General features: G+C 43.2%; 1 protein-coding gene across 1 annotated transcript in view; it reads right to left on the bottom strand.

The window, feature by feature from the left end:
- The window catches only part of PRKAR2B (protein kinase cAMP-dependent type II regulatory subunit beta), a 428,684-nt gene that overhangs the window by 40,721 nt on the left and 362,223 nt on the right, over positions 1–25,740 (bottom strand). Inside the window, exons 6-8 of the mRNA XM_086967160.1 lie at positions 19,538–19,691; positions 3,454–3,555; positions 528–602 (exon numbers count right to left, since the gene is read on the bottom strand). Of these exons, the coding sequence (XP_086823286.1) occupies positions 528–602; positions 3,454–3,555; positions 19,538–19,691 (331 nt within the window). The remainder of the gene's footprint in view (positions 1–527; positions 603–3,453; positions 3,556–19,537; positions 19,692–25,740) is intronic.

Raw genomic sequence — 25,740 nt, 5'->3', positions numbered from 1 at the left:
AAAGCAATATTGCTGCAGATGTTTGGAACAAACACTTTATAAACCTCTACTCACCAATCCTGGGAGCTAATGCTTCACTAGTGCTGGCAATTAGCCCCCTCCCCCCCACCCCCCGAAATCAATAGAGGGAGTTTCCACTAGCAATAAGAACCCCATTATCACATGTAAGGATATGGTTCTGGCCATATTGCTCCCCGCAAAGCACCCAGTATTGACAAAATCCCGGGTGATCTGTTTTGGCTGAGACCGATGTTTGGGGTCCCTGTTTTACATTTTTTTTAATGCCATTATGGGAGCGTTACCAATTCTTCCATCTCTATTTACAAAAAGGAGTCCCCCTTCGTTCCATCAATTACAAACACTTTACACTTCCAACATGTATAGGATCCAAACAAAGTGTAATTAAAGGTACAGAAATGCAAAATACATTTTCTAAATTGTGGTACATTTGTGGGTTTAACTAAAGTGTCAAAATGCTTTCCATGTTATTTCAAAATAAATCAATAATAAATGTCATCCAACTTCACCTGAGCAATAATTTGTTCTCCATCCGTAAACGATTTAGATCCTATTACATCCACCACTTTCATACGTTCTGACAACTAATGAAAAAACAGCACAAACAATTATATTTTATTATTTTAACAGTGATCACAGAATAATAGAAAAGTGGAGATTCATTTGTTCATAGTAAAACCTAATTGAAAAAATGGTAAAATAAAATACTTAAGGGCAAAGCGATATCTCATAGAAACTTCTTGTAAAATATTTTTTAATAAGACAGTTTTTTGTGTGTAAAATGAATGATGCGTGGTGGAGAGACAAACAGATTAGTATTGGGAGACAACAACACTGCTAAGTTGAAACATGTGTACTTAAGTAGGAAAAACAGACATGATGATACAGAGACATGGACAATGGGATAGAGTGACATAGACTTAGGGAGAGAAAGACACAAAATGAATAATTTACAGAGTCACTCACAAAGCGCCTCATTTCGATAGCGGGTGGTCAGATCGCCGCCTGCTATCATGTCGGCCAGGAGACCGACCGGCAAGCAAGTGACCTTCCGACAGCCAAATTAGGATGCAACTGCCTGGGTGGCGGTCAGGAAGTGCTCATTTACACTGCGGCTTGTGCTGTGGCCCAGGAAATAGGGTGCAGCACAAGCTGTATTGTAAATGACCACTTTTTGCACCTCCATGCACTGTGTGCAATGCACCATGTGGTGCATGACACATGGTGCATGGAGGTGCATGGCTGGGCCACTTTACAGTGGCCCACTATGGACAGGGGCCCTGTTTGGGGCCCCAAAGCCCTTTTCCGACAGCCTTTTCTGACAGGTGGTCCGTAGGACATGAAAGGGTTGTCAGAAAGAGTTATCGTAACCCCGACTGCGGTGCCTGCCTGCGCACCACCTTCATTTAGGATCCCATTTCCGCCCGCCGCCCGATGGGATCACTGATCCTGTCAGAGGCAGCGGTCTTCCCCCCCAAACGCCTACGGTCTGACCGCCAGATTTGTAATCCGGTGGTGAGACCGAAGGGCTGTCTGTTAGTCAAGGGTCCTACTGACATTGTAATGAGGCTCAAAGTGGGAGTGAGGCACAGAGAGGTAGACACAAAGAAGGGATGTGGTGCATGCAGGGACTTACAGAAGAGAGACATAAACACCAATGGGGGAAACCCCTTCTGAATGCAAATTAATACAGTCCAGACAGTCCTCAGTGCCAAACAGTGAACATATAGGCAGTCTACTCAATAAATACCACCTAACAATAACATTAACACACATTCAGGACTGAAGTTGAATATTAAGTCACAATTTTACTACACGGTTTAGAACATTTTATTTGATTTGATTGGGAGGGTGTATACAGCGCTATCATATCGGATGTTGAAATAATACTGTACATAGCAACAGGTTATGTAACCAATATCTCAGAATCCAGCCACATGCAAATGCAGTTACAATGTGAACTAAGGATAGTATGTGAGTAAAAATATAGAGGGGATCAGACACAAGATAATGGGGTAAGGTGGGGGAGGGGAAGAAATCAGTCTACAATGATTAAATGCCTGTGAAGATGAGGGATTTGAGATATGTTTTGAATTACACCTGAGACAGAGCAAGACTCTGGTACAAATAGAGCTTGTTATATCGAGTTTGGCAGTACATCGACCGCCACCTGGCGGTATCGGCTTGACGGCAGTGAGCCGTCCGCTGTATTATGAGTTGAGCAGATTGGCTTTGGAAGACCACGGCTGGACTGCCGGCAAAGCCAGCACACTGCCGTCTGCTTGGGTTGCGGTCATGGGAATGCAGCCTCCATCAGGCAGTAAGAGGCGCACCCCCGCCGTCTGTATTACAGTTGACTTCCCGACGAGCCGACCCCGGCGGTCAGGCCGCCACCTAAAGTTCGTCGGAAACGAAGGATTTGGGAGGCATACCCCTTTTCTGTTCTTCCCAGCAGATTACCCCACAACAAGTCACATCTTTACTGCGAGGAATACAACCCCGTCTTTGGCGAAATACAGGTAAGTGTTTTGGTACCACATACCCATTATACCAGGACTGCTCACATATGGGTTGGACTCCGGCAATGGTAGGTGTTTTTTTTCTACTTATATCATGCATATGTGTGCATTCGACACATATGCAGTCGGAATGTACACACAGAAATCAATATATATGGAAATACATTATTCACTGCCGCAAGACCACTGCAACCACACTGCCGGCCCCTTGGGAAACTCTTAATACATCGGCTGGAAGGCCACAGGCGCCGTGGTCTCCTAGCGTTGTGGACATGGTCCTTTGGCAGTCGGACTGCCAAACTCGTAATAAGGCCCTTAATCTCAGGTGCATGTGTTCTTTGTTAGTATTTTGGATTTCCGCCCTGGCCAGGGAGGTTCTGCTGTTAGTGTGCCTCTGAACATAATGAGGCTTATTGAACAATCTACATTTAGTAGTTAGTAAAGTAGTACTATAGGAATATAATTCACATACTACGAAATGCTGTTAACAAAAGTACAGCCAATTATTTCTACCTCTACTATATTTTCTGTGCAGAGATTGCTGCCACGGTGGTGGAGATTTCCACACACATAGGTATACATTTTAGCAATAAATGTGGGAGGGACAAGGGGAGTGGCAAACATCCTGCAATCTGGAGTTATGAATATTGGAAAAAGAAACAAGAAAAAGTAAAGTGATTTTATAATAGAGTAACTGTTCTTAAACATTTAGATGTTTACAGTTACAGAAAGTACTAGAGACAATGTCCTCATACAATTCAATAATTTCAGGTGCCCAATCACTAATTTTGTTCAGCATCTTTTGTCAACACTTTCAAAAATCAATTCAAGTGTCGATTTTAATGTACACCTGGAATATTTATAAGGAATACTACTCTAGCAGCATCAGCTAGTATATATAACAAAGAAAACTTACCTCTAATGATTTAAGGAACGGCAATGATTCTATAAATGTTTCATACATTCTTCTTTTTTTGGCATTGTTCTTTACAATAATTCTCCGAAAGGTTACCCTATCCTGTTGAGCAAAATTAAAATAAGACACATTTTCAGTTCACAGCAGCGAATGTTTTGGGCTATAGACATAGTTTAGTTAGCACACACCTACTACCAAACTTCCCATATGACATAAGGAAAACAAGCCTTTGACTATACTTCTTAAATTACATACTTGTTAATTCTGGAACTTTTTTGAAAGGGTACCGCTAAAGAGCAGATACATATACGTTATTTTCACCTCCAGATAATCAGTAGCTGCATGAATCTTCAAATATTTTGACTTTTTACAGCTAGCCTCTTACTAGGCCTGGACAGGCTAACATTTCCAACCTTGGATCAAAGAGCATTAATTCATTTCTGACCTTCACTTAAAGTTTAGTCTGGCACCTAGGTAATTAACGTGGGCAGGTTTAGCCTTACCTAGATGCCCCTACAGAAAGCACAGCTTAAACTAATTCTACCTGTTTACTATGGCTGGCTGGGAGGAGCTCAAGCACGCCAAGGTCTGTGTAGTTCTTAAGGTGCCCACAGAAGTTGGTAGGGAGGATCTCAAAGGGGGGGGGGGGGGCAGTTTCCAATGTTGATTCCAATAGAGATTTTAGACATGTCTACAGCCTGAACTGCTGGACGGAATCACACCAAATTTGGCAAAAAGCTAGCTCTTGGTCCATAAACAGTTGCACACAGTCACAGACTGACTCAGACACTCACACACCCACTCACAGACTCTCTTAGACTGTTACACAGCTACTCACAGACCCATCCAGATACTCATGCACTCACTCACAGATCCACTCAGATACTCATGCACCCACTCACAGACCCACTGAGACACTCTCATACCCACTTACAGACCCACTGATATACAGATGCACCGTCACAGACCCACTCAGATACTCACACACCTACTGAGACATTTTCATAACCACTCAAAGACACACTAACACAGATACACCCAGTCACAGACTCACTCAGACACTCACATACCCACTCACAGACCCACTCAGACACTCACATGCCCACTCACCGACCCACTTACACTGATGCACCCACTCTCAAGTCCACTCAGACACTCTAACACCCACTGACAGACCCACACAGACACTCTCATACCCACTCACAGACCTACTCAGACACTCACAAACCCACTAACATTTACTCAGACACTTATGGATCTACTCAGAGGCCCACTCAGACACTCACACACCCACTCAAACACCCACTCAGACACTCTCACACCCAGTAACAGACCCACTAAGACACTGATTCTAAGACCCACTAAGACACTCTTACATCTACTCACAGACCCACTCAGACACTCAAGCACCCAGTCACAGATCCAAACAGCCACTCACACACCCAAATATGGACTATATAGCCACTCACACACCCACAAAACCACTCACACACCCATACAGCCACTCATACACCTACTCACCTACCTATATAGCCACTCACATACCTACTCTCAAGCTTACAGGTTACTGTTACAAAATAAAACTGAAAACACTTTTGAAATTCACTGAACAAGGTTACAGGGATATTATAGTTAGGAAATAGATTTTTTTTAACTTAGAAATTCACTGAAAAAAACAAAGGTTACAGGGACGTTATAGTTAGGAAACAGAATTAAAAAGTCATTGGAAATTCACTGAAAAAACAAAGGTTACAGGGACGTTGTAGCTAGGCTCAGATTGTACATGCACAAAACCATAGCAATTCAGCAGTTATAGTTACTTGAGCTATCAGTTACACTCCTGCAATGCACTGCTTATGGCCTCACATATTACATCACTCATGACATGGCCAGTTACATCACTGATGATATTTCAAATGACATCATCTACAGAGCCACTCACACACTCACTTAACCATTCAACCCCCCACTCACTCATGCATAGAGCCACTCATACAAACTCACTCACCTATATAGACACTCACTCACCCATAGAGCTAATCAAACACCCACGTATTCACCCATACAGCTACAAAACACACCTACTCACTCACCCATACAGCTTCTCAACAGAGCCACTCACTCGCCCATACAGTCACTCACACAGCCACTCACTCACCTATAAAGCTAATCAACTAACCACTTATTCACCCAAACAGCCACTCAAACACCTACTCACTCACCCATACAGGTTCTCAACAGAGCCTCTCACTCACCCATTCCATCACTCACACTCATTCACACACCCACACAACCAATTACATACCCATTCACACATCCATAAAAGGACTCACACTCACCCATACAGACACTCTCACAGACACTCACTCTCCAATACAGCCACTCACACACCCGTTCAGTTAACCAAACACCCACTCACTCACCAAAACAGCCACTTACACACTCAGTCACTTACCCATACATCTCCTCACACAGCCACTCAGTCACCCATACAGCCACTCACACACCCACTAATAAAGCCACTCACTCACCCATACAGCCACACACAAACACACAGCGAGTCACTCACCCATACAGCTACTCACACACCTACCCACACACCGATCCACAGTCGCACAGCCACTCACATAATATTATAGATATTAGAAATAGTATCACTCATTAGTAGTATTCAACGTATACTAATTTAACTTTTGTGTTACCTTAGTATATATGTTTAACACTTATAAACTTTTAGAAAACTATTAAAACTCACTGGATGATGTCATCACTGATGTCACTGACCATGTCATGAGTGACTTAATATTGGAGCTCATAAGCAGTGCATTGATGGGGCATGAGCTATAGTTGGCTCATGTAACTATGCTGCTGAATTTCTATGGTTTTGTGTGAGTACAATCTGATCCTAACTATAACATCCCTATAACCTTTGTTTTTTTACACACACATATATACACTTTAAAAAAACGGAATAATTAGACAATTTAAAAAATACAATAAATTAAATATATTACTAATAACTTAAAATAAACATTAACTAACAAATATATAAGCAGAGCATTTATAACCTAATTTATAAATACAAAACATATTCAAATACATTAATAATATTAACAATATCCCACTCCAATGTAAGTAACAGTCGGAAAGTATTGAACTTTGGTGGGGTTAAATTTACTATTCACCTCCAATGTAGCAAGCAGTAAAGAAAATACTGGGTGTTGGAGAGGTTAGATTTAGTATTCCCGCTGTAATATATGCAAAAGCTTTGAAAGTGTTGGACTTTGGCTGAGTAAGATATACTATTCCCGCTCCAATGTAAGCAAAAAGCAGGGAAAGTGTTGGACTTCATAGGGGCTAGATTTACTATATCCCACTCCAACATAAGCAACAATAGAAAAGTTCTGGACTTTGTAGAAGTTAAATGTATTTTTCCTATTCCAATCTAAAAACAGCAGGGAAAGTGTTGGACATAGGAGGGGTCATATTTACTATTTCCACTCCAGCTTAAGCAAAATATGGGAAGTGTTGTACTTTGGAAGGTTTACATATAGCATTCCAAATCCTAATTATTTTTACACAAGCATGTAATAACTAAACCTGCAACATTCTTAAAACATATTCAAAACAATAATTAGATAGTATGTAAATAAATACAATTAAATAAAAAAAATTAGTAGAACAGTGTAACCAATATTTTTTTAAATAAAGCACTCTCCTCCCAACTACCCAAGAAAAACCACAATGCCCCAAAACAAATTATAATTACTTACAAATAAAACAATATTAACAATAAAATATGAATTAAATACAACAAATCAAATTCAAAACGATTATAAGATATACACTTGGCAAGTTATATTATTAAATACACTAATTAATCAATAAATAACTAATTTGAAAATACATGTCAAATAAACCAATACCATAATGAATTAACATTATGATTGCGGTTTTTCCGCATCCTCGGGGCCGGCGGGAGGCACCGCCGGCCCAGAGGATGCGGAAAAACCGCAGCGGACTGACCAAAGACCCACCGCCACATTAGGATGGCTAGTGGGTCCTGGTTTCCGTCCGCAGCTTTTCTGCCGCGGTCGGCTTACAACCGCGGCGGCAAAGCTCTAATATGGTGACGGTGTCTTCCAGACAACGTCCACCATATTAGGATGGCCTGTAAATTATGCTTTTCCGCTGCGGGTTTTCCGCTGTGGAAAAGCATACGGAACTTCACTGCGGGGGCCCGTTGCAGGCCCCCTAGGTGAAGGGGGGTTGGGGAGTGCACATGTGGGGTACCTATGGTACCCCCCTGCATTTGCATGCAGAAAGCGGCAGGCACCGCACGGTGCCTGCCTCTTACTGCATGCAAATGAAATGCGTGCATTTTTAACATTGCGGCGGGTGCAGCTTGAAGCTCCACCCGCCGCAATGTTAAAAATAGAGGATGTGACCGCAACCCTTGCGGTCACATCCTAATTGCACAGGAGGGAACTCTGCATGCCATGCGGAGGTTCCCTCCTGCTCTGGGGTCGCGGACGGACGCAAGTCCGTCCGCGATCCTAATGACCCCCTAAGTATTGAATTAAAATAATACATTAATTAAACAATTATAAATCAAATAACTTCTCATCCTATTCACCTAAAACCCAACAATCTGCTACTAAAATGTAAATTACTAATGTAAGTTTAAAGAAATAAAATATATGTTAAAAATCACAAAATAACTTAAAACATTATCAAATTAATCACAATTAATATAATTTATCAACAATTAAATATTATTTAATATCAATAAAACATATAAAAACAATAGGTTATCATTTTAATAAATATCCACCCTAGTCCCTACAAACCCAACAACCTGCCACTAAATTATAAATTACTAAGTCAATGTAAAAAGTGTGACTACACTCAAAATTATAAATTATACTTACAAAAATGTAATATAAGTATATTAATACTATAAAAAACTAAAGTTAATATAATAACTAATATATTAAATTAATTCAAAACATTTAATACACTATATTAAAGTACACAATAATAAATACAATATTGTTAAAAACAATATTATATACATAAAAACACTATTTTTACTGCCTATACTCAATATTTTTGTAGGAACAATATATTTGACAGCCTATTCATGTCACATGATATTTTTTGATACAATATGTTTGTCATTTGCTATCCCCACTAGTCTTTGTGCCTAAAATAGTGGCTGGTGAGCACAGATCGATATGTTGCTTGTCGTGGCTTGAGGGAGAGTCAGTAAACAACTTTATTTCAGGCAAGAATGGCTCTCTGCTTATTGCGACTGTAGATGATGCAAAAAAGCGGTTAGGGAAGTGTGTCTGTGCCGCTATGTTGGCCAAGTGTGGCAGAAAGTAGAGTTTCAGTCTTCTGGTGCAATATAATACTTTTTAGCTGCTGCTTTTACAGTTTGGAGGTACAATTTTTGTAGACAACGTTTTATCTATGGGATGACCCAGATTGTGTGTGCACAGTAAAAAACACTTAGGCCCTGATAACGATGTCGGACGGACCGCTCAACATTGTTGCAGTCTGGAAACCGCCCAATCTTAGATCAGCAGCTCCACCCTCAGTATTACAATTCAACCGCACATAGGGGGTGGAAAACATGCATTTTACAATGGAAGCTTGTGCGGAGGGCAGAAAAGTCCCACATTACAAGCTTTCATTGTAAAATGCATGTTTGGAAACATCCCTGCACCGTGTGGCAGGCACCATGAGGTGCCTGCCACACGAAGCAGGGATGTTTAGGTCCCCCCTAGCCACCATTGTGGAGTGCAAGAGGGGAGAGGGGCCTGTTAGGAGGCCCCCAAAAACACTTTCCAACAGCCTTTACATGTCGTAAAGGCCAACATGAAAGGGCTAATTATTACGAAAAGGAGAGTTACCCCTTAAACTAATCAAGGGAAATAGGGTCGAACAACCAAGAAAAAAGAATTCCCTTGAACAGAACTATACAGCATTTGTTAAAAGAAATCAAAACCTAAATCACCAGAAATCATACATAGATTGACAATTGCATAAAAGGAGGAATCACAATTTATTATGTATACATACAAAAAATGCACTGCAATGAATTCATAGGTTAAAAACTGTTGAAAAATTATCAAATAAAAACTAATTCAATACAACACACGAAATGCATAACATACAAGTATGACCCGCATAATTGGTGAAAAAGACAGAGACAGTAAGACATAAAATTGTACAATACAAATAGTATATTCACACTCCAATATGTTCACATCAATGTCGTATATAAAAATCATCAGTGTATCGACAACGATGAGGGAGTCTTGAATTATACAACTTTGGAAAGCGTCGACGCGTTTCGGTGAATTTTCTTGATATTTGCCACCCATTTTCACGACTAACACAATGTCTGTCGTAACCAAGGGATCGTATAATTTCCCCAAAATATTAAAGAGAGAGGGAGCCTTTCCCAGGCACAAGTTTCTTAAGTTGTGGAATGGTAACTCCATGCACTTGATAGAGCCCTCCGGCCTATTGTTAGGGTGCAGAGTCGTTTCTGTGGTTCTCCTTGTTGCCGGCTTGAGGACTGCGCCTTTCTATATGATAATTAGAATCTTCTCAAAAAAGATATATCTGGCCTGATGTGAGGTGAGTTCACTGGGAGAATATGAAGATTGTGGAGACACGCTGTGTTATCGGCTCCTATTCATTACACGCAGGCAACACAGCCCAGGTAGGTCTCTGTTAGGTTGTACAAGTAAATTGCTTGAAAGGCTATTGCGTGCGGTCTTAGCGCCAAAATGCTTCTGTCTTCCAAGCGTTTCCCGAAAACAGAGGGTGTCGGGTTTTCAGGAAACGCTTGGAAGACAGAAGCATTTTGGCGCTAAGACCGCACGCACTAGCCTGTCAAGCGATTTACTTGTACAACCTAACACAGACCTACCTGGGCTGTGTTGCCTGCATATAATGAATAGGAGCCGATAACACAACGTGTCTCCACAATCTTCATATTCTCCCTGTGAACCCACCTCACATCAGGCCAGATATATCTTTTTTGAGAAGATTCTACTTATCATAAAGAAAGGTGCAGTCCTCAAGCAGGCAACAAGGAGAACCACAGAAACGACTCTGCACCCTAACAATAGGCCGGAGGGCTCTATCAAGTGCATGGAGTTACCATTCCACAACTTAAGAAACTTGTGCCTGGGAACGGCTCCCTCTCTCTTTATTATTTTGGGGAAATTATACGATCCCTTGGTTACGACAGACATTGTGTTAGTCTTGAAAAAGGTGGCAAATATCAAGAAAATCCACCGAAACGCATCAACGCTTTCCAAAGTTGTATAATTCAAGACTCCCTCATTGTTGTCGATACACTGAGGATTTTTATAAACGACATTGATGTGAACATATAGGAGTGTGAATATACTATTTGTATTGTACAATTTTATGTCTTACTGTCTCTGTCTTTTTCACCAATTATGCGGGTCATAATTGTATGTTATGCATTTCGTTTGTTGTATTGAATTAGTATTTATTTGATAATTGTTCAACTGTTTTTAACCTATGAATTCATTGCAGTGTATTTTTTGTATGTATACTTAATAAATTGTGATCCCTCCTTTTATGCAATTGTCAATCTATGTAGGATTTCTGGTGATTTAGGTTTTGATTTCTTTTAACAAATGCAACATGAAAGGGCTGTCATAAACTGCTATCATAATCCAGACAACAGAGCCGAGCCTGGCTCCGCCGTCAATAAGGGATTATGTTGTGTTCTGACGCACCAATGGGCTCTTTAAGCATATCGGAAGGGCTGTGGACAGTCCCTCCGCCCGATGCCTCCGCCCTCCACATCATAATGCGGCGGGCAGACCGCAATGTCAGATGTCGGGTGGACCGCAACTAACAGTCAGTTGGTCGGTTGCGGTCCGCCTGACACCGTAATTGGGCCCTAAGCACCTTTTTTTCAAGGGGGCTTTGCGGTAGAAACAGGCAATCATCAGGGACACATTATTTGGATTATCTTTTTGTTTGAAGTGTAGAAGGAGATGACTGAGTTGGCGCTGGATGAATTAAAAATTGTAATGAATAATTTCATAGGCCCTTTGGTCCCTGAAAAGACATACAGTAAAACCTGTAAACTTGGGGATTTATAGAGCGCAGTTGTTGCCCGAAGGCGTCCTTTTTGGTTGTACATTAGTCGGAGCAGAGATAATGTTTTGCAGGTGGTTGTGGTTTGTGATGTCCAGATATTTACTCCCTCATCACAGGGTAAGCTGTTTAGCTGGTTTGAATGCAGACCTCACAGTTTGAAAGTCGAAAGTCCTTTTTGACCACTTTTAATGAAATGATGTGAGCATTAGAACATGAACTAATGTGCTAGGTGCACATACATTCTGACGCAGCAGGAGACTCTGCAGTCTTCCTGGACAGTAAGTTATTTGCAGAAAGTTGGTCAAGTCAAGTCAAGTCAAGTCAAGGATTTATATAGCGCACTACATACCCAGAGGGTCTCAAGGCGCTTAAGAAGGGGTGGGGAGTTACTTGTCAAATATCCACGTTTTAAGTTGCTTTCTGAATGCTAGGTGGTTCTGGGTAAGGCGGAGATAGGTGGGAAGAGAGTTCCAGGTTTTAGCTGCCAGGTAGGAGAAGGATCTACCTCCCATGGTGGTCTTGTTGATGCGAGGTACAGTGGCAAGGGCTTGGCTGGAAGATCGAAGCTGGCGGGAGGGGGTGTAGAAGGACAGACGTGAGTTGAGGCAATCTGGTCCGATTTCGTAGAGTGCTTTGTGTGCGTGGGTTAGGAGCCGGAAAGTGATCCTCTTATTGACGGGAAGCCAGTGGAGGTTTTTCAGGTGACCAGAGATATGTTCTTTACGCTGGATGTCTAATATGAGCCTGGCAGAGGCGTTTTGGATTCGTTGGAGTTTTTTCTGGAGTTTAGCGGTGGTCCCGGCGTATAGGGTGTTTCCGTAGTCCAGGCGGCTAGTGACCAGTGCGTGGGTGACCGTTTTTCTAGTTTCGGTGGGGATCCAACGAAATGTTTTTTTGAGCATGCGAAGAATGTTGAAACAGGATGAGGAGACGGCGTTAACTTGTCTGTTCATTGAAAGTGAGGAATCCAGGATGACGCCCAGGTTCCGTGCGTGGTCTGTCGGGATGGGTGCTTTTCCAAGGGCTTCTGGCCACCAAGAGTCGTCCCATGCGGAGGGAGAGGAACCTAAGATGAGGACTTCAGTTTTATCAGAGTTCAGTTTCAGACGGCTGTGTTTCATCCATTCGGCTACTTCTTTCATTCCTTCATGTAGGTTGGTTTTGGCGGTGTTGGGGTCATTGGTGAGTGATAGGATCAGTTGAGTGTCATCCGCGTAGGAGATGATGTTGAGGTTGTGTTGGCGGGCGATGGCCGCGAGGGGGCTCATGTATACGTTGAAAAGGGTGGGGCTGAGTGAAGATCCTTGTGGTACGCCGCAGATGACTTCAGTGGCCTCTGACTTGAATGGTGGGAGGCGGACTTTCTGTGTTCTTCCGGTGAGGAACGAGGTGATCCATTCCAGTGCTCTTCCTTGGATTCCGATGTTTCTGAGTCGCTGTAGAAGGGTGCTATGGCAGACTGTGTCAAAGGCTGCGGAGAGGTCGAGGAGGATGAGGGCGACTGTGTCTCCATTGTCCAGTAGAGTTCGAATGTCGTCTGTTGCTGCGATGAGGGCGGTCTCAGTGCTGTGTTTTGCTCGGAAGCCGGACTGTGAGGGGTCGAGGGATTTGTTGGCTTCGAGGAAGGCGGCGAGCTGGTTGTTGACTGCTTTCTCAATGACTTTGGCTGGGAAAGGAAGGAGCGAGATAGGGCGGTAATTTTTGAGTTCGGTGGGGTCTGCTGTGGGTTTTTTCAGAAGGGCGCAGAGTTCAGCGTGTTTCCAGCTTTCCGGGAAGGTGGCGGATTTGAAGGAGCAGTTGATGACGTCTCGGAGGTGCGGTGCTATGATGGAGTCTGCTTTGTTGAAGATGTGGTGAGGGCATGGGTCTGTGGGGGATCCTGAGTGGATGGAGTTCATCAGGCGGATGGTATCCTCAGTGGAGATTGTGTTCCAGTCATTAAGGATGTTTGAGGGGGGTGAAGGTCCAGCAGATGGTTGGGTGGATTGGTCTCCGGGTTGGTTGTCGAAGCTGTTGTGGATGTCTGCAATTTTGTTGTGGAAGAATGAGGCTAGGGAGTCGCAGAGGGCTTGAGAGGGGGTGATGTCATTAGAGTTGGCCGAGGGATTGGTAAATTCCTTGACGATGTTGAAAAGTTCCTTGCTGTTGTGGGCGTTGTTATCTAGTCGTTCCTTGAAGGCGGTTTTCTTGGCCTTTCAGATCAGTTGATGGTGTATGCGGGTGGCGTTTTTGAAGGCGTCCTTGGTGGTGGTGGTTGGGTCTTTTTTCCAGGCCTTCTCAAGGGAGCGGCAGAGTTTCTTGGATTTCTTAAGATCCTCGTTGAACTATGAGGCCTTCTTGCTGCCAAGTTTGCTTTGTCGTTTTTTCAGTGGTGCTAGGATGTCGGCGCTGTTGGATAACCAAAGGGTGAGGTTGGTGGCGGCTTGGTCGGGGTTTGATGAGTGGGCTGGGGGGTTTAGAAGAAGCGATGAGGAGATCTGGTCGATGGTGATTTTGTTCCAGTTTCTTTGCAGAGTTGGTTGGGGGTGGTTGTTGGGTTTGGGCTTGTTGTAGGTGAAGTGAACGCAGCTGTGGTCAGTCCAAAGGAAATTCGTGGTATGGCTGAAGGAGACATGATTGCTGGAGGTGAAGATAGGGTCGAGGGTGTGACCTGCGATGTGGGTGGGGGAAGTGACCAGTTGTTTAAGTCCGAGGTTGGCGAGGTTGTCCAGCAGGGTGGTGGAGTTGCGGTCGTTGTTCTTTTCAAGGTGAAAGTTGAGGTCTCCTAGAAGGATGTAATCTTTGGAGGGGAGCGCGTGTGGAGTGATGAAGTCCGTGATGTCCTCACTAAATTGTGCGCGGGGTCCTGGAGGCCTGTAAAGGAGGGTGCCTCTGAGTGTGGTCTTGGGGTCGATGTGGATCTGGAAGTGAAGGTGTTCAGAGTTGGCGAGGTTGGCGTCAGAGCTAGTTGAGATATGGATGGATTTCTTATGGACGATAGCGATTCCTCCTCCTATGTGGCCGGTACGGTCCTTGCGTATGATCTTATAATCTTCTGGGATGGCAATGGTGATGTCTGGGGCGGAGGAGGCGTTCATCCATGTTTCTGTAAGGAAGGCGACGTCCGGAGAGATGGTGTCTAGTAGATTCCATAGGTCAATGGCGTGCCTATGGACCGATCGGGTGTTGAGCAAGATGCATTGTAGGTGGTTGGTGTCGGGAATCTGAGGTGTGATCGTAGCGGAGTGGTTGATGTTGCAGAAGAATTTGCAGAAGTAGCATGAGAATGGTCCATGGGTGTGTCCAGGAGCGGCTTGGACGCAGGTCGGGGGACGGCCGGGGTTAAGGGCTAGAAGGGTGGTGGCATCGTAGGTAATGCGGGAAGGCTGGGAAATGCGAGGGCCAGGGGGTATGGCGCTGGGCGCGGTCCAGGCGCGGACGGGCGTAGACGGGCTTACCTTTGGCGCACCTTCGGCGCGAATGTGGCGCGAATGTGGCGCGGTCGCTGCGCGTGAACGCTGCGCGCGGGAACTACTGTCATATATGGATAGTGGAGGGGGAGGGGCGAGGGCGGCTCAGCTGGGAGGCGGGGCGGGTTCACTATGAGCACAACAACAACCAAAATGGCAGCGGAGCGCTGGGGGATAACGCGCAAACACAAAGTTACACTGGCAGATAATAATTGTCGTTGATTTGCTTAATGGGCAAGAGGCAAGACCTTTTAGAGCATTAAGATTGATGAAGGTTTTCAAGTTGGGCTGTTTGCACTTCTATCTTTTACTTAGAGCCAGACAAAGTCAGATGCTTTGTTTTTATTTGGTCCTCATTTTCGCCCTTGGCTACCAAATAGAAGCGCATGGAGAGAGACTTACTGTCGCAGGTAATCTGGTAGGGACACAAACCTTTATATAGGGTATCGCCTCCCAGTAATGTCTCAATGCTCCAAAAGCACCACCATAGGACAACCAAAAAGATGATTTTGCTGCAGTTGATTACCTATTACTGATGCCGATACCGCCCTATTGGGTATACCAAACCATGAGGTTACCAAGCAGCCTAATCATTGGACCACGGGGGAAAAAAAACCCACAGTCCAGTATACCAATTACACCCAGTTCAACAGGAGCCCAAAAATTCTCATATCAGGATTACCAGATCTTATTAAGTCGACTTTAGAGGTTTGTAAAACCGAAGAGCGCCAATCCAGCAGGGTAGGTGGTAACAGATCTTTCCATCTTCTGCAGATTTCTCTTCTTGCCAGCAATATACAATAAAAAAGAAGATTTTTAGCTAGCCCACGAATCTCTGGTGTAATTCCGAAAATTACGAGAGCGGCACTAATCAAAACTTCAGAGCCCAGAGCAGTCGACAATGAGAGGCTAATCTCATTCCAATAAGAGAGAAAGAGGGGGCAGCCCAAAAACATATGTAGATCTGAGGCGGCTATAAGCCCACATTTGGGACACGGCACTAGAGAGTTATTTAAAAATTTTGAAAGCCTCAGTGGCGAGTAGTAGGCCCTATGTAAAGTGAAAAGATGGTTCCTGCGTAACCAGGCAGGTTTCACTATGTCCCACATGATCTTAAAAGGTGCAAACCACAGATTCTCGACGTTATGGTCAGTAATGGAGGAGGCCCACAACGACTCTGGCAGTTGAAATTCGCCATCAACCTCTTCTAATAGAAGATTATACCAAAGTGAAACCTCCTTTCTGGCTGGTGGATTATCCAATAAAAGGGTCATTATGTTACTTTCCCCCCTAGCTGAAATCTGCCCATAGCGGAAATCTGTGAGTGTGCCCAACTTGCAATCTGTAGGTATTTTAACCTAGAAAGGCCTGCTCCAATTTTAGAAAGTAAGACCTCCCATGGAAGCAAAAACCCTTCCAAGAATAAGTCCCCCCAAACCTCCAAGCCCGCATCTCTCAGTGGTGTTGCCAGACTATCAAGCAGCCAAACCGGGCTCCCAGGTGAATTCCACAATGGTGACCTACTCGCAAAATAGTCAATCTTTATGGAGCACCTAAGTTTCACCCAAGTTTTTGCCATGTCCCGCAACACCTTTAATTTCAATTAAAAAAAAATGTGGGGTCACCAAACTTAAACAAAAAACCCTGCGGGGCCACTTCTTCTCCTCTAAGTAATGCTGCAAAAATACGTCCAATGCCAGGGGTCGTGGGCATTTTTAGCAGCATCCTAGCGTGGGAAAATTGAAATGCCCACGCATATAGTTGTAAATCAGGAGGCGCCAAGCCTCCCTTCTCTCCACGACGCCTAAGCTTTTTCCAGGCTATCCTGTTGTGGCTCGTACAGGCCAATTTCCATCTTAAACTCAGATTATAAGATTTTTGCATCAGTTCTGGCAAACAGACTGGGATCTGTAGCAACAGGAATTTTGCACTTAGACCAGAAGGGTTTTGTGAGGGGCCGCCAGTTGCATGAGTTGACCTATGATCTCATAGCTGCCATTGATATGGCAACTGTGGAATCGCTCCCCTTGGCTGTTCTTACATTAGATGTCACCAAGGCCTTCGACAGGGTGAACTGGACGTACCTGTCGAGGGTCTTGGGCAAATTTAACATCGGGAAAAATTCCAGCGAGCTGTGAGACTCCTGTACCGGAATCCTTCTGCTTCTTTGTTGGTAAATGGAGAATTGCCAAATTCATTTAACATCACACGTGGTACGCGTCAGGGCTGCCCTCTCTCCCCCCTCTTATTTGATTTATATATTGAGCCCTTCGCCCAACGTCTAAGGGATGAGCGTAACATCAAGCCTTTTATCTACGGGGGGTGGGAGAAGAAGGTAGCACTATATGCGGATGATGTTCTCGTTTTTTCTTCAGAACTCCGCACGGCTTTTCCATCAGTAATTGCTTTAGCTCATGACTTTGGCACAGTGTCTGGCTACGAGATCAATGACTCTAAAACAGACATTATGGTCTGGAATGATCCTGAACCTGTGTCAGGGGCTTAGTTGAGTTCTACTCTACACTATCTAGGCCTTAATATTGTCAAGGACATAAATAAAATTGTACTATTAAACTTTTCCAATGTGGCCAAAGAATGTCGAAGACTTATGCGATCCTGGTCTTCACTCCCCTTATCAATTTTGGGCAGAGTAAATATCATCAAAATGTCTATACTGCCAAAAATCTCTTTTCTGTTTAACACCATTCCCCTTTTTTTGAGCCCCCTATGATATCTAAACTCCAGAGTGACATTACATCTTTTATCTGGTCAGATGCTTAGTTTTGTTCAGTGTCCGAGATTCCGTGGCCTGGTGCCGGGAGCAGATGCAGAGAAAACATGAATGCCATCAGAAATATGGGATTTAAGGAAGTGAGGGTGCTGAGCTGGTGGAAAAGTCTTTTGCAGCATTCATGAAGAGAAATGACATTGCATACCTGATGGTAGTTTTTAGCTAGTGGTGTGTGGCAGCCAGCAAATTGACAGAATTGGTATAAAGGAGGGATGGAGTGCATATTATTCTAAGATTGATAAAGTTACATTTTTCAGTTAGGTAAATTGGCAGGTGTTGCTTTTCTTGGGTAAGAGGATGATGGTGAGTTTGACAAAGGGCAACTTATAACCATGTCAACAAACTCCCAGTGAAGATAGCACATCCTTCACATGCATGTGTTAAAAAAAGCCTTGGAGGATTAAAGGTTAATCTCAGAAAAAAACTGATGCGGAGCAGATAATTGTTTCGAAGGCAGTTCAAATTGTGGAAACCTACATGGGGGGGGGGGGGGGGGTGTAAGGAATAGTGAAACAATAGAGAGCCGGGAAAGAACGTGACCGCATTGATATGCAACATTGGGGAGCAGGTCTTGGCTAGCACTGACTATCTAAAATAAATGGTCCACACTCTTGTTGTCTCCAGGGTTGATTTCAGGAAGACAATCTTTTTCCAGAAGAATGTTATTGAGTTTTAAATCCATAACATATATATATATATAATGCACAACCATTATAAGGTTGGTTGCACATCAAGAAAGCAATATGTAACCTGGAAGTATTCAGTGAATCAGGAAAACAAGCTTAAGAACGACAATAAGTTGCCTCCTCTTGGACACATTCTCAAGAATCAAGGTTGTAACAAGAATTGGGAAGGCACCCACATTCATCAATCAGATGTATCAATCAACAAGGCCAAAGTATCTAACCAACTAACTCTAAACCTTGTGAAATTGCCATAGTAAGCTACGACTTGCATATGCTGAACTCTCTGTTGCAATACCCCAATCCATGTTTGAGCACCAGGATTCAATCTCACACACTTGAACCACCCCAATCAACTGCCAAGGTCTCCACACACTACTAAACAACCAATATTACAGACAAGTCTGTGGTGTATGTGGGGGGGCCTGTTCATCCCATAGATGATATCTAGAAATCCCCAAGATCAGGGCGAGCCGAACCATAACCTTTTTACAGAACCATTGAACCTAGGGAAGCTCCACAATCTATGGATGATTATTCCTTTCTGGCCACTGACTTTTATCAATTGACTTAGCTAGCAAATACAAATGTTTGTATGCATGAGGAGGAGATACGTGAAGGAAGTTTTTAACTGGACCAGACTCAACTCTGAGTATATTGTCACCTCCCTTGGATAGAGCCAATGTTCCTCCCACTCCATATCACTCAAGGGGCCCCCAGTTCTACATTCCATTTCAATTCAAAGTGGTCTAAATTGTTTTGGAAGTTCTCCTCTGCTCAAACATGTCTTGGTCATACCTGATTCAAACGTTGTTACAAGAAATTCATCACTGACTTTTCTGTACGTATCACAATCAGAATATGTAACACAGACATATAAATTCTGTTCATTACCCCAGAGTAGCTCAGTCCAAAAACTTTTTTTATAATAACATACATTAATACACTGTTTTTGAAAGAATATGAAACAAATTATACTTAGGAAAGGCAGTCATACTTACCAACCCCCATATTGAACCTACAGATGTTGCAATAATTGTAGCTGCTCTAGGTGTATTGTACATTAGCGCCAATTCGCCAAAGCTTCCTTTGTTGTCGTAATTGCCAACGCACCTCCCAACGCCATCAGATTTTACACATATATCATAAGTTCCCCTGTTGATAAAATGTGATGAATTATTTTTAAAGCCAAAGATAATGCAAAATAAAATATAAAACTAACATACAGTCGACCGCATTTAACAAACTACACCATGATGCACACTCCTTCAAAGATGTTTGCCTTTCATGCACAACATTTAATTCAAAATTATGAAAGTTATTTCTTGAAACTGTCGAGCAGTTCGACAGTGCTGAACGACAATCGACTGCTTTGTAGTGCAGGAATTCTTTGGGTGCTAAGACAGGCTTAGGGATAGAGACTGAATCTGCAAATGAGAAAGCTATTAACCTGTAATTTTAGAACCCCAAGAGTTGTGGCACATGCAATTGTCACTTGTTGACTCTTTTCCTCCGCTTGAGGCACGACTCCCCACATCAAGCATGTTAAATTTGTTTTGTCCACCTTTTTATAACGATATGGCCAAGTAAAACTCCTCTTATAAGCAACAATCCATAGACCACATCATGTTTTGGGCAGAAGTACCACTCATCATCTCTGGATAGGTGTGTGGTGTTCTCCATGAGGAATGGAATCCCACCAGGGGAGCACACCACTGCAGTCCCATTGCGGTGGATGCTCATTTATATGAGGGTATGGCATGTTCATATGAAGCTTGCCCGCTGGCTATGTTGGCAAAATAGTCTCGCTCAGGACTGCAGAACCAGGCTTAGTAGGGCTCACACGGTCACAAGCAGAATTAGCTTTTAAAGTTATTAGCACTGTAGGAGCAGCTCTTTTGGACACAAGCGGTGTTTAGGGGCGCATGGGTGGCCCTTCCCAGCTAACCACCTCTTCCCTATCACCCAAACAACGACCCCCACCTTGCCCCATCACCCCCAGGAAAGACGACACTCTGCCTCTGCTCCACTGAATCCCACCGCTTCTTCAGTGGACTACTGACATCAATCCCACCTCCTTTTACAAAATGGGCCACCGGGAGAACGTGATTTCTTTTTGTGAATCTGGTCTTCCTGAGATTCACATCCAGGTAGGGAAATAATCTTGTGTGATGAGGGATTTCTTCCTCAGTTTTCATCTTCCATAATCTTTAGTCAAAGCTGTTTTTCAGCTAAGAGATGGAAAATTAATAAATGCAATGAAAGAAAGCTTTGTGAATTAACTGTCACAGATAAGTAACTTGTTCATTCCCTTCACCAAGCAGTGAATTTATATGCATACGCTATGTATCATTTCTTATGCAAAGTGAAACCTGTGAGGAGGTAACTTGGGAATGTTAGGCAGGAATTGACTGGATTCTAAAATACCACAGCTAGACGTTCTCCATAGAGTTATGGGGGGTCTCTCCCAAATGATTTGTACATAAATGGACCCAAAAAATAATTTAATAATAACCTTTTTCTAAATATACTTACTACAACGCCATAGAGCTTCAATGGTGAAACTATTTAGAATTACACATTAAATAGCCTGACTTTCTGAGAGTAAAAGAGCTTTTAAAAGTGGGAAAGTTTATAGAGTGCAGAGCAGAAAGGATCTCCTACCAAAACTGCTGGGGGTATGAGAAAGGGGCCTCTCCACAGGGGAAATTATTTTCCTTGCAGAACTAAAAATACACAAGACTTAGCAAGAGCGTTTGCGCTTGCATACGTTTTTCAAATGTGAGAATGTATGTGTGTGTATTTTCAGCTGCAAAGGGAATTCACAAAAAGGTTCTCTGATTATTCTTTTAAAGCTGTGAGTTAAGCACGTTTCCAGGTATAACCTTGAAGAATGTTGCCAATTCCTGAAATGAGTAAAACGGTGAAAAATCTCATGGTGTGAATTTACTCATTTTAGAAGAAGGCCCCCAGTGTTTATATGCAGCTCTGAAGACCAACTCACTGAACACTCCAATACTTCGAGGTCTGACCCAATGGTTACGGGCATTATTTTTCAGTATCTGATCCTAAATAAACAGCTCCTTTCAGCTACCTTTGGTTTGGAAGTGTTGAGGATCCAACAGTCCATGAGCCATAAGGCAGCCAGCCCACTGTGCACCAACCCACACTGGAATTTTCCTCTTCTCCTGATTCTGAATATGGGGATTTACAAGCCTCTCTGCCATATCTGGTTTCATACTGTAGGGGAGGAGGCTATGAATTCAAAAACTATTGCTTGTTGAATGATAAATCATTCTATAGAGGATTAATACGTTTGATATTTCGCAGATACTTGGTTTACATTCTGAAGGCAAATCACTAACAACCATTTTGTGTTTCTGGCGAACTATAGCCATGATAAAAATAAGAAGATCATCATTTGTTAAGACTTGTATAACAACAAAGAACACATTGGGTTTTGATATTACTATTATTACTAGAACATCTTATAGAGAGCCCTGCATACTGTAAGGAATGCTGGAGTCAGATAATCTGATTTTCCTCGAACTCTTAATTCACTCTGCATAAAGCAAGGTCTTCAAAGATACACGGGAAGGCTGTAACTCATCTATGTTTCTCAAGGCAACTGATAGCAAGTTGCAAATGAGGGTAGCCTTTAATGAAAAGGACCTGACACCTAACTGACACCTCTGTACTAAGACCAGAGAAGCGTCAGAAGAATGCAATCGCCTAGAAGAAGGCATATAGAAGTAGAATGTGTTTTGAGGATAGTGAGGGTCTCTACCAGGAACAAACAGCTCTATAAGTTAAGCAAAGTGATTTAAAACTAACTCTTAGAAATTGGTAGCCAATAGAGATTGTTTAATGCAGTTGAGGCCGAAGACATCCTGTGACACTGCAGGTACAATCTTCCTCCTGCATTGTGTTTCCTCTGCAGATGCTTACTCAATCCAGCAGGAGGGATCAAGGAGAGAGAGGTGACTAAGAATTAGTGCATGGATCTCCAAAAGTCGACAATTAGCAAGCAGAAGAGGAGTAATTTTATACAGAAAGTGCATTAAGGTACAACAAAATGTAGATACATGATTTACCTGTGTCTACCAAAGATAACTTATTGTCTAAATGAATACCCAGATTATACACTGACAATGGTAAACATGGAGCTGATCCTAAGGAAGTAGGCCAAAGATTGTAGAAAAAGTCATTAGTGACCACATGCCAGAAAAAAACAAAACTTCTGTTTTGTCAGCATTGAATTGTAATGAGTCATTTGACAGCCAAGTTGGCAGAGCATTCATAGAGTTCTGATCTCAAACTGAACACTCAAATCTGAACCTGACCTATACTTGTTGAATGCAATTAAAAGTTGCATGTCGTCGGCATAGTTCAAGAATTGAACCCAAGGGAGCAAATCAACTGGACCAACAGCTGCAAAGAGATATTAAAAAGTGTCGAACTGAGCAAGGAGCCCTGAGGGATTCCCTGTGATACGGTATGGAGGCATATGGTATGGCTGTGATTTAGACTCGAGGTAAGATTGTCTCTACTGTAGAGATCCGTTTTGAATGCCCATCTCCAGAAGTCTAAGTAGAAGCCTCTCATTGGCGACTGTGTTGCATGCAGATAGAAAACTACAAATGTAAGTATGGCAACCTGGGGTATACTGATATAATTTCCAACATTTGGGGCATAACTCTAAAACTTATGCTGTTTTTCTGAATTTATATGTACGCAATAGTTACCAGGCCCAACATTAAGCAAACTTCACACCCTTTATGTCTCTAGTATCTTGGTAAAAGGGGACCAGTTAGTTAACCGCTCTCCTGTAGCCCTTTAAGCCTAGTTGACAGTGACAAGATATGTAGGTGAGCAACCCAATATACCCTTGCGGGCTCGGGCAATACTTATTATAAAAGAGAGGCCAGCAAGGGATTTTGTTCAATTGCTATTTATCAGCATTATTAGGACTTGTTGTGAAAATCAAGGTTCCTAGAACTGTTATTAATCAGTCGCTGTAATGAATCATTAACTTGGAGCAGAAAGTCATAAAAGATGAGTACATACAGTGTTATCACACTAACACAGTAAATAAATTCAAAGACCAGGATTTCATTTTGTCTGAAGATTATTATTTGTTTTCAAGACAAAGGATATTTACAAAAAAGAAGAAAACATTTTTATAAAATAGGGTACATAAACAGATATTGGTTAGATATTCAAGGTATAAATTATTTCAACCTTTGGTCTATCTAAACAGAAAGCACAGACTGCTAATACAAAATAACACAATGATTTCAACTAAAAACAGAAGAAAATCAAAGATGATACAATGAATCAAGTGTAGGGTTGGACTAAATAGTTGACGTTTCGGTCTTTTAAGGATTTTTCATAAGACCATCATCAGGACAATGAAATTCTACATACAGTAGATGACCCTTTTTACTCAAGTACAAATAAGTCTTCCCTCTGTTCAAAAAGACACCAGTAATTCCAGTGGTTTTGGTATTTGACGACAAAGAGATTAATCCTTTTATACCAGAGTATAACGCACTCAGATTATCCTGATGAAACATTTGAAACAAAACTCTGGACCCTTCGACATCCTACTCAACATAGAAGACTGAAGAATCTCCCTTGTGGTCAAGGAGTGACCACCCTGTGCAAACAGGCACCATCCAGCACCTCGACGTCTGCTTTGTTGCAGTTCCCGCCGGAACTCGAGCGACAGAGATCGACGAGATCAAGCTTGCCTGCCTTCTTACAGCCCGATCCACAGTCCCTGCAGAGCTGAGACCCGTGGAGGCGACCGGAAGCGTGGGGCAGCCATCTTGAAAAGACCACGAGACGCTGACCGTGCAGCCCACGAGTGACCCTCGAAGCTGTACACCGGGGTCTGAGAAGCCCCAACCCTGAGCCACTCTTGCACCGAAGCTCATCCCTCTACACTCGACGAGTGCTGCGTGGGGCCCTTCTGCTTTCTTTGACTCGACACATTGGCCAGGTCACTTGCCAGCTGGCTTGTGGCCCCTGTGCCGGCGAAAACCTAAATACGACTTGCGATTCTGGTTGCTCCAGACTTGCACCAGCTCCTCTGAAAAAGAGCACCCGCTCTGACCCTCCTGGTCCGAGTGAGAAGCAATCTTCCAGTCCTGCGTGTTGTTTGCTCCAATCTTGAAGCCGACAGCGCCGACGGTGAGAGCCTGCGTGGGACAGCTCGTGACCCGCTCCTGGACGTCGCAGATGCCCCAGAGCCCACGTGGCAGCGGAGAGAAGCTCCTCGAAAACCGCCTGATTGCGCCCGACATTGCCTGGTTCCGTCCTGGTTCCACCCTGGTCACTACTGAGTGACCCAGACTCTGTCCCCTCTGCTTTTAGGTACTTTTCTACTCTGATCCACCCTTGGATCACACCGGACACTTCTCCTTCACATCGCCTGCAGCATCTTCAGCTTCAAGCACCAAGAACCTGCGTGACGAAACCCGACGCCACTTCGACCCTATGCACCCGCTTCCTGTGGGTGAGGTAACATTGCAACACCGGTGTTCCCACACTGGTACACACCTCTAGGGTCTGTGTCTAAAGTTTGGTCCATCTAGGTTCAGCGGAAGTATCCTAAAACTCTATCTGTGTAACTTTTACGCACCATTGACTTAACATTGGTGCATGCGTGTGCTTTAAGCACTGCAACCGAATCCTGCGGGCTTTTCCCGACTTCAGCATTGCTTGTCCTGACTGCTCCCAGCGATTTCCTAGGCCTAACCACTGTTCAATTGGTATCTCTTATACCACTTTTTTTTAATATATGGTTTGAGTGGCCACCCGCCCATATCCATAATTGTGCAACTTTGTATGTTATACTGTGCTTTTGATTTAACACTTGTGCCCCTTTGCTCATAAAGAGTACTGGGGATTATTTTAGAAATAAATACATATATTTTTATAATATATACTTGTGTGGTGTCCTTTCATTTAATATTACAGGACTGTGATTGGTAAAACAGCTCGCTTAACATGACCTCTTGAGTTTAGCCTTTAAGGCTGCTTAGTCTATGCTACCATTAAGATAGATTGTCTAATAAGGTTAACTTACAACCAGACACCATAAGGGATTGTTTGGACTGATACAAGGTGGTTCCAGAATTGGAAACATCAAATATCAGGCCAACTTCTCACACACCCTACATCTGACCCCCTATTGTCC

Source organism: Lissotriton vulgaris, chromosome 1_1 (assembly GCF_964263255.1).
Source record: "Lissotriton vulgaris chromosome 1_1, aLisVul1.2, whole genome shotgun sequence".
NCBI classification, from domain to species: domain Eukaryota; kingdom Metazoa; phylum Chordata; class Amphibia; order Caudata; family Salamandridae; genus Lissotriton; species Lissotriton vulgaris.
This window is presented reverse-complemented; position numbering and strand designations above follow the sequence as displayed.